Source organism: Plutella xylostella, chromosome 27 (assembly GCF_932276165.1).
Source record: "Plutella xylostella chromosome 27, ilPluXylo3.1, whole genome shotgun sequence".
NCBI classification, from domain to species: Eukaryota; Metazoa; Arthropoda; class Insecta; order Lepidoptera; family Plutellidae; genus Plutella; species Plutella xylostella.
In genome coordinates this window covers 7,066,256-7,079,017 of record NC_064007.1, presented here as the reverse complement: position 1 = coordinate 7,079,017, position 12,762 = coordinate 7,066,256, and the positions used below count along the sequence as shown (strand labels likewise).

Genomic DNA, 12,762 nt, shown 5'->3' with positions numbered 1-12,762 from the left:
CGCTCTTACGGTGAAGGAAAACATCGTGAGGAATCCTGCATATCAAGATTTAGCACATCTAGATAAGTGAACCAAACCCGCAGTGGACCAGCATGGTGGGAAATGGTTCAAGCTTAGGAAGGCAGTTTAGACCTTGGGGATATGCACAAAGGTTCCATTCGAGAGAGCCAGGTGCAGGTTCTGACACCCTCACAGAGAATACAAGAATACAAGAAGCGATCATGACAGTAGACGAGTTCTCGAGTGGAGACCACGAACAGGTAAACGCAGCGTGGGACGCCCTTCTGCCCGCTGGACTGACGACCTTAGGCGGGTAGCCGGTAGTGGTTGGATGAGGAAGGCCGAGGACCGAGTGTTGTGGCGCTCCTCGGGAGATGTCCAGCAGTGGATGATTATTGGCTGATGATGATGATGATGAAAACTAAGTACTTATTACTTCCATGCATGAATCAAACTATCGCGAAGGTCACGGACCATGTCATTCCGCACTAGCACTAGGAAACTAACAAGTGAAAAAGGGTTCATTTTTAACAATGAAGTGGCTCTTATTTTGTTATGGTAAGTACCTACCTAATATCATGTTAAACATAAACATTAAATATCTACATTACCCTATATCTACCCATGTTAGTGACTCTACTTTATGATGATAAATTCGCGACACTAGACATTGCTATGTACTGATAATATTTTACAAAGAAGGAAGAGTTTTTCATATTTACAATTATTTTTAGTTCTTTTGTCTACTAAGTATTTTAACAGTCTTTGTAAAGTAACCCCCTTATTCATAAAAAAGTTACTGAACGGATTAACTATTGAACTGTTCTGTCCCTCTCTGACAGAGAACAATTTGTTCTTTGACAGAGAGTGACAAAACAGTTCAATAGCTAATCCGTTCAGTAACTTTTTTATGAATAAGGGGGTAAGTATCCAAAGTAAGGGCCTGTTTCACAATGTATCCAGACATGATGTGTTCGCCGCGAACAAGTTGCCAACTCGCTGAGCTCTCGCCCGCTGTCAACTCGTTCGCATCTCTCTTGTGTAATAAGGCCCTAGTGCCAATTTCTCCATTCTCGGTTAGAGCATATCAAGGGAGTAGTATTTAACTTTTGACACATCTGTCATGTATTTTATATGGAGATGACATTTAATTTATAAATCAATCCCTGTCGGTTAGATAACTGACAATGGAGAAATTGGCACTTAAAATCACAAAACCCAAAATAGTAGTAACAGGCATTCCAGTTACAAAGTGAAGGTATAAATATGTTTCAGTAACTTGCACCCCTCAATATAACTCGAAAGCAACTAAAATCACAATGAATCGGGCTATTATGATATTGTTTAGTTTAGACCTTCCCCTACTTTCTTGTTATTTTGTCACACTATCAAAAACCTCTTTATTTTCGCGAAAACAGGCCATACAAATTTTGAAACGAAGCACTGCGCCTGTTCGCCCACGTTCGGAGATCCCGAGTAAGACCTAAAACCAGATGGATAGACGTAGTGCAAAAAGACCTACGACACTGCCAAGTCTCTGAAGACGACGTTGGAGACAGGGCGAAGCGGAGAGAGAAAACGAGGAAGGCAGACCCCACCACCATATGGGACACATAGCCTGAAAGAGAGAGAGAGAGAGTTGTCTGGAATAAATACAAAACCTAATAAATGTCAAATCTATTCTATAGTAAGAGAGTCAGACAGTTTTTTTCTGACAAGAAATAGAAAACAAGCACTGTAATAAGCAAAAGGCAAGGCACTAATTTAACCAACGATTATTTTCAATGACAAAAGGTCAACGGTTTTATATTTAAAAATGCACAGCATAAAACACAATGATATTTATTTATTTATTTATTGGCATCACACAACAGGTACATTACACAACATGCAATAAAAATATATGAGTTCAAGCTTAAAACTAGTAATGCACCCTAATGGTGTGTTGACAGCATGCTAAGTTTTTTTTTTAAAAAGTGAACGAATGACTTAAAACTAGTTACAAATTAAACACATAAAAGAATACATGCTATGGTTGAAGCACTGATCGAAAATGGCTAAATCAAATAGGTAACATCTAATCTAAGTAAAATCCAAGATGTACACAGCGATGTAATTAGCTGTGTAAGAGATACACAGCTAATTACTAACATAAGAAGGTTTGCACAACTTACCCAGATGGGAATAACGTATAAACACTTTATTAGTACAATAAGAATTATTAAAGTCTAGATTTGACGAGTTAGGTTCTCGCAGACAAGGTAGGTACCTACGTATGAGATTTATTATGAGCGGGTAGTTGCCAGAGCGGTGAGGAGAGACTGAACGCCGTGCAAATCAATGCGTCTAGATCTAAGGTGAACAAAGGATGACGTCGCGAGTGGACGAATATATTCGCTACTTATTTATTGGAAGCGGTTTGTCGGTGACAACGTACTTTAGAACCTACACTTTTAATATCACTTATCTTAACAGAACTAGATCACTACATGGCATCATGTCTATAAATCAACTACAATCATCAAAAAATATATCAAAAGCAACCTGGAAAGTAATAAAAAACGCTAAACCAATATTTCCGAAAGAATCAATAAAACAAATAGTGGTACATAATAAAGTAATCAATCAACCCAGAGACATTTCACAATCATTTAATAATCACTATGTTGATACGATCAATCGACACGAAAATACTAGTAAAAACAAAATAACACTCTCCAATAAAAATAACAATTCAATGTAGGTATATGAAACCAACAAATCCGTTGGAAAAAAAAAAAACATCTAGTACGGGTTATGACAATATCAATACTAAAGTAGTAAAGTATGCCACTTAAGACCTAATATGCCACTTGCTATGTCACATTATAAATTTATGTATTGTAGAGGGAAAATTTCCAATGGGGCTCAAAACTACAATCATAAAACCCATGTTCAAAAAGGATAATAAAGAAGATATGAACTATTATACACCGGTCGCCCTTCTCCCTGTATTTTCCAAAATATTTGTAAAGATTATTTATAAAAATTTATATGTTTTCTTTGAATCTAATAACATCCTAGCAGATGAGAAAAAGGGGTTTAGAGTAGGTAAAACCATAAATATGGCAATTTTTGACTTCATCAACAAAGTTATAACACGTATGGACCAAACCAAGTCGATAACTGCACTATTCATGGATATGAAGAAAGCTTCGACTTCGTAGATCATGACATACTTATTGATAAATTAGAGCGATATGGAGTTCGAGGGAATGTATCTAACCTAATAAAATCATACCTCAGTGACCGATCGCAGGTGACGCAAGTCAGTAGAATATGTTTAGATACAAATACGGAAATAATTTACGAGTCAGAAGAACGCCAAATTGTATTCGGTGTCCCACAAGGTAGTGTTTTGGGACCCCTTTTATTCTTAGAGTATATAAATGACATTCAAATCCCACTCCATTGTACGGCGGTATTCATGGAAGATAATATAGAAACGCAAGAATATGAAATAAATCAATCACTATCAAATATAATTAATTGGCTGACATCAAATAATCTTATTATTAATCTTGAAAAAAAAAACATAATCAATTTTAGGCAAAAACTGTACCTGATTCTCTTAATATACAATACATATAATAATAATAAAATAGCAGAAACTGACATAATAACATTTTTAGGACTACATACTATAGACAATAAATTAAATTTCAAATTTCAAATAGACATTTTAAGTAAAAAAATAAAAAAAAAATCATGTGCTCTATACTTATTAAGGAAAGTTTCAAATGAAGACACTATAGTGTGAATGCCTATTATGGTTATGTTGAATCCAGTTTAAGATACGGTGTTATATTTTGGGGAAACTCAACTGATAATGAACTGGCATTTAAATCACAAAAAAATGTATACGGGCTATTAAGCGTCTTCAATCAAGAGACAGTTGTAAAAAACACTTAGCAGAGTTAAAAATTCTAACATTACCCTGTCTTTATATCTATGAGGTAGCGTTGTATGTTAAACTTAATAGACATCAGTTTAAGTCGTTTAAGAGTCGCCGATGTCAGAACCGTGTGGCAGCAGAGCATAGAAAGTCGGCTCTTTACAATAAAAGTATATTAGGAATGGCACCAAAAATCTATAATAGCCTTCCAGAACAGATTCGAACAATTGACGAAATAAATATATTTAATTAAAAAAATTAAAAAACCGACTTCAAAAAACCACAAAAATGTAAGAAATAATTTAAGGTTTACACAAATTCTACTCGTATGAGACAGTACAAATATACCTAAGCAGGAACTGTTCTTTTTTGATGTTGGTGCGGTGACAAAGTAATCTGAAGAAATATGGCACCAACTTAAAATTCTGAAAAAAAAATGGGACCACCTGGAAGCTCAACCCAATACAACAAAAAAAGAATTTTCAAAATCGGTTCATAAACGGCGGAGTAATCGGTGAACATACATAAAAAAAAATATATAAAAAAAAAAAAAAAAGATCCCGACGAATTGAGAACCTCCTCCTTTTTTTGAAGTCGGTTAAAAAACCTTGAAGTGATTCCTTGTCTCGAGGACATAATTATTATTCGGTACACGAATTTTTCATGGACATAAACAAAAATAAATTTATGTAACTTAGAATTATAACTGTTAATTTAGATTGTCTGTGTCTCAACCGAGTTGCCAAATTAGATTTTAAGTGTAGGTATTTTGTAATTGTTTCTGGACATATATAGTGCCACAATCTTATCTGTTCCGGTGGCGACGTCGCTGTGATTGAATCCAGTGATGCCATCGATTAAATTTTGCCTATTTCTGGTTTAAACGACAACTCATTTCTGCTAATATACATTCATAAGTAAAGATAAATCAAAATATAGGGTCGATAGTAAATGAAAGAGGATATAATATTATATCAAACGACATTTGTTGTATAAAAAAATTGTCCACGGCAAACAGAAACAAAATTACACACACACACACGCACTCACGCCTTGTACTAATGTACTTTCTTGCGGGGTAGGCAGAGGTGCATTGCTGCACCCACTTTTCGCCAGAGTGTTATGTTAGTCCCAATGTAATAGGGGGCGGGCCTATTGCCATTTTACGGGCACATCCAAGACCTGAGAACAAATATCTGTGTTTAAACAAATATCTGCCCCAGCCGGGAATCGAACCCGGGACCATCGGCAAACAGAAACAAAATTAGTTCTGATTATGTTCTGATATAAGACATTAAATCTAGATTTTACAATGATATAGGTATGTAATATCTGTGGGTCGTGGGAATAACGAGATAGAAAACTATTGTACTTAATTATTATTTATTTATTTATGAACACTTTATTTTTTTCATTTTCTTAAGTAACAAGAAACAAGAGCATAAAATTCAAAGAAATTCAGACAATGTACAATGGCTAATTGCCAAAAATCCATTTCTTCCAGCCAACCCTTGATACTCGTAGTGGAAGAAGAAGATGTCATTAATCATCATTATTTCGTCTAAAATCGCTGCAGGTGCGAGAAATTCTTCTTGGTATACTGCCTAAGGTATAGGTACGCAGCTTCACTCACACCTGTAATCAAAGAAAAATAAAGATTATATACTTTCATCACGACCCATCCCGTCCCCACTGCTGGGGTACGGGTCACTCGGGAAAATATTAATAAAATTACATGTGAGTATATGGGTAAAATTATTCGTCATATTTGGCAACACTAACCTGTAGCCGCTGCAACTCGCTCTTCCAATTTTTCTAACGGAATTAAAGGCGCCTGAATACGTTATTCTTCCTGCATAAAAGCCAATATATCTAGTATTACTTTTCTTGCATCACTTTTCAGCGCTTTTGGCATTATTACACCCAGAAAATCACAAAACAAATTAAATAACGTAGCGTCAGCCTCTTCGCAGAAATTGACAACTCAAATAAAGCACAGAGTATGAAAGGACGTTTGACAATGACGTCTCGTTAGTACACATTTTGACCACCGGAACAGATAAGATTGTGGCACTATAGTTTATTTTAGGACATAACCATTATTAATTAGATTGCATGATTTAGGTATTTTATAATTATATAACTTTGTATGCCCAAGGGCAGGCCATAGTAGCAATAAAATTAGAGGACTTTGTTAATAACTTCCTAAACCTATGTGTCACAATATATTTTGATTTGATTTATTATAAGTTAGAATAGGTATAATAAGGTACTAGAATTAGATTAGATTTAAGACGTTTGGTAACGCTACGTTACATTATGTATATTAAATTTCATTCAAATCCGTTCAGTAGTTTTGGCGTGAAAGAGTAACAGACAGACACAGTAATTTCGCATTTATAATATTAAGTTAAGATTATTTAAAATGTAACAAAATTTCCCATATTTAACTGTACAGACCTTAGATTAACAATATACGAACAAGACGGTAAAGTAATATATATATTTACCTACTGGCATATTCGACGATATATCTGTGTCAGTTCAGTACTTATGTACAATACCTAGCAACTTACGTAGCGTAGGACATACAATACAGTGTCTTAAAAAGGATAGACAAGACGTACATAGATTTTCACCTTTACTATAATTATTTACCACTATCGCCTTGTACGGTCAAATGCAGAGAAACCTGACCCCCCTCTCAATGCTTCTGAGGGGGGTCAGGTTTCTCTGCCCCTTACTGTACTATTATATCCGTCCTCATTGCTTCGCCGCAGACAATTTAAAAAGCTACAATAAATAAAATTGCGATGGCCATGGCTTGGCCATCGCAATTTATACTTACTTTTTGACTGGACATAAACAGAAAAGTGATGGTTTTCAGCATGAAGTTACTAATTATGACTGTGCTATTTTACTATGGTAAGATTTATTATTTACGGTAGTTAAGTATGGTAGAGTAAAATTGGGTAGATATCTATATCTAAGTGTCTATGTGGTATTTTATTTAGTCCCTTCATTTTTTAAAGGGAAAAAATGTAACAGGGTATAGTCAAGTCAACCCCTAGTAAAAGTGTGAAAATTTTTTCTTCAACATTATAGATGTATTACCTTACCTGCCTTAAGAATGTCAATTTTTACCCTATGCGAACCATAAATTTTATGCGAACAGGAAGTTCTCATAAAAATTATGGACTACGTAGGTATAGGTAGGTATATGATTATGTTTTCAGGGAGCTGTGAGGACACCGTGACTGTGAGAGAGCCCCCCGCGCCCCCCGCGCCCCCCGCGCCCCCCGCGCCCCCCGCCAACAGGATCATCGGGGGACGACCCACCACCATCAAGAAATACCCTTACATGGCGTATTTAAGTTCAGTTTATACGGTATTGCTTCTTTACCAGACCCACCGACATAGTATGCAAGCTTAGTTTGGAGCTGTCGACGACGCGAGCAATGAAAAAGTTATTTTTTTATAATACCGACACCAAACAGGGACGTGAGCCAAGACGTTGGTACAGTTCTCCCATATTAATTATGCGCATGCAAATCTTTGCAAACTGTCGTATTCCCGGAAACACCCGAATCATTTAATCGTAAGAGCCTTAAACAATGCACTTAGATTTTGCACCTTGTTTGAAAGAAATAGGAGTCAATATCATGTACGTACATAATCGAAAACAATTTGGGATGTCGGTGGCTGTCACCAATTAGTCAAAGGTCCTTCAGTTCTCTTGTCAGTCAGTTCTGTGGAATTATATGTATAGAGCTGTTATTACACATCGTTCTTGGTTTTGTTTTCAAATGTGAATTTAATTTCAACTTTAATTTTGATTATAAATTATAATTATAAATTATTGTTGATGACGCCTTATTATGAAACAAATTAAAGAATAAAATATGTGTCACGTTGATAGACTTCACTTTATAAATAAAGCCACACCCAAAAGACCAAGTTTGCAATTGTAATATTAATGTGAAGTGCTGTAAATACTTTTGGAATCCATTTTTCTTCTAAGAATATAAATAAACCTTGTGTTATTCAAAACTTCTTTCATCCATCTCTACATCAGCTCAGTAAGACACTTGAAAAGTACTGTAACATTTTATAAATGAATTTTAATATTTTGACAATACTTATTATGAATTATCAAATCAAATTTCGTTACTGATATCAGTTGATGTATATCAATATCTCTTTTACCACCAAATATATAATTCTACTAAAATTGCATGAAGAAAATGCACTTAACCACTCTAAATACATATATATATATATATAGTTTTCTAACGCTCGAGAAATACGACCGTTGCCGAACAATGACGAAGATTAAGCGCATTATCAATTTTGGGGAACCGTAGGTACATAGTTGTACGGGTAGGGTCAGTGCGTCTCAGTATGTCCGAGAAATACTTCTCTAATTATTTTGTTCTAAAAATTAAAATGATAAAGGTATTCAATATCCATAATCAAGTTATTTGTTAGAAGTTCTGAAGTAAGTTATCAGATCATTTCAAAATTATGTGACATTAGTTACTTATTTTGATTATCAATATTTAAGTAGAAACATAAGCTTTTAGGGTTTTAAACTTTTACTGTAGAATTGTTTTTAAAAAACCAGTTTTATGTGTTTTCCATTTTAAAAATATTTATTTATATAGCGTTTGACAGCCAACTGACAGCATTTACCATATGTTTCTGTTTTGATGGTAAGGGCCCAAGACTCTAGTTAGTCCTATTTATGAGGTAGGTAAGTTCTAAGAATGAAAATTGTGAAGTTACCTTTCTAAGGCTCTGTCAAACCAGGACGCGTTACTAGCGCGCGTCATACGCAACGCAACGCTAGCGCTGGCGCTCTGTTTACCATAGTAGTACAACACATCTTGGAATCATAGCGCGGCGTCAAGTTAGCGCTCTGACACGCGCTAGTAATGCTTTCTGTTTGACGTGGCCTTATGTTATTTTAAATTTGCGTTTAGTTATATAGCCCTCATTGAATCGTACTTTATCACTGTATTTGCAGATCAGTGATCAGGAGCTGCTGGAGGGTGACTGTGGGGGCGTGATACTCACACAGCACCACGTGCTCACCGCTGGGCACTGCTTAAATCTGTAATAAATTCTTAATTTTTGTATATACCTACTTAGTTACGATTTAGCGGTCAGCTATATTGCCTATATTTCCCTGTCATTAATTTACATGCTGCCTCCAAAAGCTTCGCTATTATACGTAGAACTAGCACCGCTAGTGGATAAAAAATAGTAACTTCCGTTTGAAAGCGTTTATTCCAAAAACTGCCAAGGCCACCCCCTCGTCATGCTAATTCCAATTTTTAGAACGGCCATCGTTAGCGATTTTTAGATTAACTTCTAGATTCCAAGCACAAGGGATTAGCCGCAATAGCGACTATAACTATTATAACTAGGATTATTTCCTTTATGGTGGAGGCTTACTTACTGTACGTAATTCTCCGCTCGCTGGCGTCGTGGACGCGGTCTAAAGGAAGTTGTTCCGGCTCTAAGGCTGTTCTTCCACCACCGCCGTTACCGGAAGGTGATGACGTCGCCAATTTTGTGATATCATTTAACATGGCCATGAAGTGTCCGAGCGCCGTCATCGTTCACGTCGTTCTCGCTGACGGAGCGTCACGGATGGTGACGGCTGTGGTGGACAAACGACCTAAGGCACCGTGTAGCGCATATATTTATTATATTAAGGCCCTGTTCCACAATGTCTGGTTAGTGGCTACTTGTCAGATAAAATACATGCTGTCACTGTCAAAAAAATAATAACAGAGGGTGACAGCATGTGTTTTATCTGACAAGTAGCCACTAACCAGACATTGTGGAACAGGGCCTCAATATCAAATTAATCAATCCAAACGAGAAGCCGATGTGAATTGTGTTACAGGTGTGAACCCTTTGCCACTGCAGTATCAAGTCATGCGGTGAATGATCTAGGTACACCATACCTATAAAATCTTTCCAGAAAAATCAATGACACTACAGCTGCTACTGGAACTACCATCTTGAGGGCATCTAAAGTTGTCATTCGCGTCGGATCTACCTACAATGACCGCGGAGGCTCAGAGCATGTGACGTCCAAGTTCGTGGTTCACGAGAGCTATACCTTACCTTTTAACGACGTGGCAGTGTTGGTGCTGTCGGACAGTATAAGCAACTACCGGAGCAGCTCGGTGCAGCCAGCCGCCATCCCCCCGAGGGGGTATGTGGTCCCGGACAACGCGTCTGTGGTAGCTGTCGGGTGGGGACATACTGATGTGAGTATCAAACACTTCACCTTATGGATTTTATCGGCATTTATATGTAGGTAAGTAATGACGACCGAATGGCGTAGTGGTTAGTGACCTGACTACTGAGCCGATGGTCCCGGGTTCGATTCCCGGCCGGGGCAGATATTTGTTTAAACACATATATTTGTTCTCGGGTCTTGGATGTGCCCGTAAAATGGCAATAGGCCCGCCCCCTATTACATTGGGACTAACACAACACTCTGGCGAAAAGTGGGTGCTACAATGCACCTCTGCCTACCCCGCAAGGGAGTACATTAGTACAAGGCGTGAGTGCGTGTTTTTTTTTGTGTAAGTAATGACCTAATTTTTCATCCTAACTAATATTATAAATGCGAAAGTACTGTGTCTGTCTGTCTGTCTGTCTGTCTGTCTGTCTGTCTGTCTGTCTATCTGTCTGTCTGTCTGTTACTCTTTCACGCCAAAACTACTGAACGGATTTGAATGAAATTTGGTATACATACGGTCTAGACTCTGGGAAAGAACATAGGCTACTTTTTATCCCGGAATTCCCACGGGAAAACTTTTTAAGGCGAAGCGAAGCTCGCGGTAACAGCTATTTGATAATAAACGGATATATACTTACTCCATGTTTGGCATGCTGCCGCAATGAGCCCCTGAATCATTTCTGTCTGCTTCCTATACCACTACTGTAAATTGTAATACTCCGTAGACGAACTGCAGCTACTCAAGCCCCCTCGGCCTGCGGCACGTGGGGCTGCGCACGGTGGACCGAGACACCTGCGCCGCGCGGTGGAGGCAGGAGGTCCCAGAACTCCCCGACTCCATGCTCTGCGCGGGGCTGCTTGGTGTTGGAGGTAAGCTCGTATATCCGACTCGTCGACAGGCTGAACCGACTTATGCAGATGATTGACGAGTATTATCGAGTGCGTTTGATGAAAAACCGACCCGCTTCGAAGTCATCGCTCGGCTAACAATTAGAGTTTTTCCCCAGGAGCCGGTGCTTGCAGGGGTGATTCCGGTGGTCCCCTGGTGTACAACGGGGTGGTGGTGGGGGTGGCCGCGTTTGTTATGACATGCGACGATTCCTTCTACCCTCAAGTATTCATGCGCGTCTCTAGCTACACCGACTGGATCAACAACACTGTAAGTAGTATAATGAAATAAAGAAATAGAATAGAAACTTGGGCCGGTGCCTCGCTGTACTGCTCCCTTGCACCCCACGGCTGAGAATGCCCCCCGTTAAATAGTTTCTTCTCTTAACATTTCTTTATGACGAATAAAACCTCAGTATGGTGAGCAAATTTGATGAAATTAGGTAGGTACTTAAGTAGGTACAGTAGGAAGATGATACCCTCGATTTACATTATAATTTTAAACTTTCCAGGTAAGTCAAAACCAGGTTGTGGCTGTGCACAAGAACAGTCACAACACCGCCGTGGCAGCTGACGTCACCAGTCTGATGCTACTCGCCTTCGCAACGTCAATTTGGATATTGTTTTCCGAAATCTGATTATTTTTTTAAGTAAGATGATAGTTTTAGTGTAAAAAGAGGATGGGCGTTTTGGGACCTATGTCCAATAAAGATGAGTCACACATCGAACACGTATTTTTTAAATGGGAGATATTACTTTCAACAGGTTTTATTTACTGATATATAATAAAATATAATAATATTAAAATAAATGATGATCATTTGTTATAAAAATTAAAAATGAATGTCAAAAAATAACAAAAACATGAAAATTACAGAAATAAAATATAAACACTTTCAAGGTATGATTATTCTAATTGGACAGTAAATCAGGGCCTCAAGTCTGCTAATGAATGGCGGCTCAATGCTGTGTCGTCTGAATGGTTTTCCGACTTTAGGTATCTGTTTTCTCTTTGTTAGTGAGTCCCAGTAGTGCAATATGAAACACTTAACACTTATTACTGTTTATTAACGTTAGTTCTTTAAAAAAGATGCAATAAATATTTCCTAAAACGCAGATAATGAATACCTACAGTGCGAAACCCATGCTGCCGACACACAACTGTGCCGCCATTCCTTAGCAGACTTGGGGCCCAGGAGTCGCTTCTCTTATTCATATTCTGCAAAAAAAACCTTTTCAACGACGTATCACTCATTTCTATTGGTGCTGGTCCCAGCTTCCATAGATTTGTGTCCATCCTCTTGAAAACAGTTTCATTAAATAATTTAAATTTTTGTAATTTAACATAATTTTTATAAATTTATTATGGTTCATATGGTTTTTTTCCTATTATACATATAGGATGTTGCCGGAGTGGTATATGTAGATTATGTAGTTACCTGAAGAGGGGTGACACAGACTCATTCCGTGTAGCTTTTTTTAGGTAACTAGTTTAACTTAATGATGTTGATGACTTCGAAATTTTGTCTTTTATTGAAATTAAATGTATTTTTAACAACTCATGATTTTTTATATCTTTCCTTGGCCCCATTTGGTACATTAAAACTATGTAGGTACGTATAAAGTTTATTAAAAAGACGTATGTAGAAATATACGAAACGTTTTACACATTTGTTGT

The 12,762-nt window shown here is 37.4% G+C and overlaps 1 protein-coding gene and 1 long non-coding RNA gene across 2 annotated transcripts in view; one reads left to right on the top strand and one right to left on the bottom strand.

The window, feature by feature from the left end:
- Window positions 1-12,596, top strand: part of LOC125490748 (trypsin CFT-1-like) — a 303,958-nt gene extending 291,362 nt beyond the window's left edge. The window contains exons 4-7 of the mRNA XM_048631006.1: window positions 9,927-10,218; window positions 10,922-11,066; window positions 11,204-11,355; window positions 11,597-12,596. Coding sequence (XP_048486963.1) covers window positions 9,927-10,218; window positions 10,922-11,066; window positions 11,204-11,355; window positions 11,597-11,722 — 715 coding nt within the window. The 3' untranslated portion in view covers window positions 11,723-12,596. The remainder of the gene's footprint in view (window positions 1-9,926; window positions 10,219-10,921; window positions 11,067-11,203; window positions 11,356-11,596) is intronic.
- On the bottom strand, window positions 5,462-5,769 carry LOC125490765. The gene is made up of 2 exons (XR_007267899.1): window positions 5,717-5,769; window positions 5,462-5,569 (listed from the first exon to the last, which is right to left on the bottom strand). It is a non-coding gene; the product is annotated as an uncharacterized LOC125490765 (long non-coding RNA).
- Window positions 12,597-12,762: the final 166 nt, after the last annotated feature.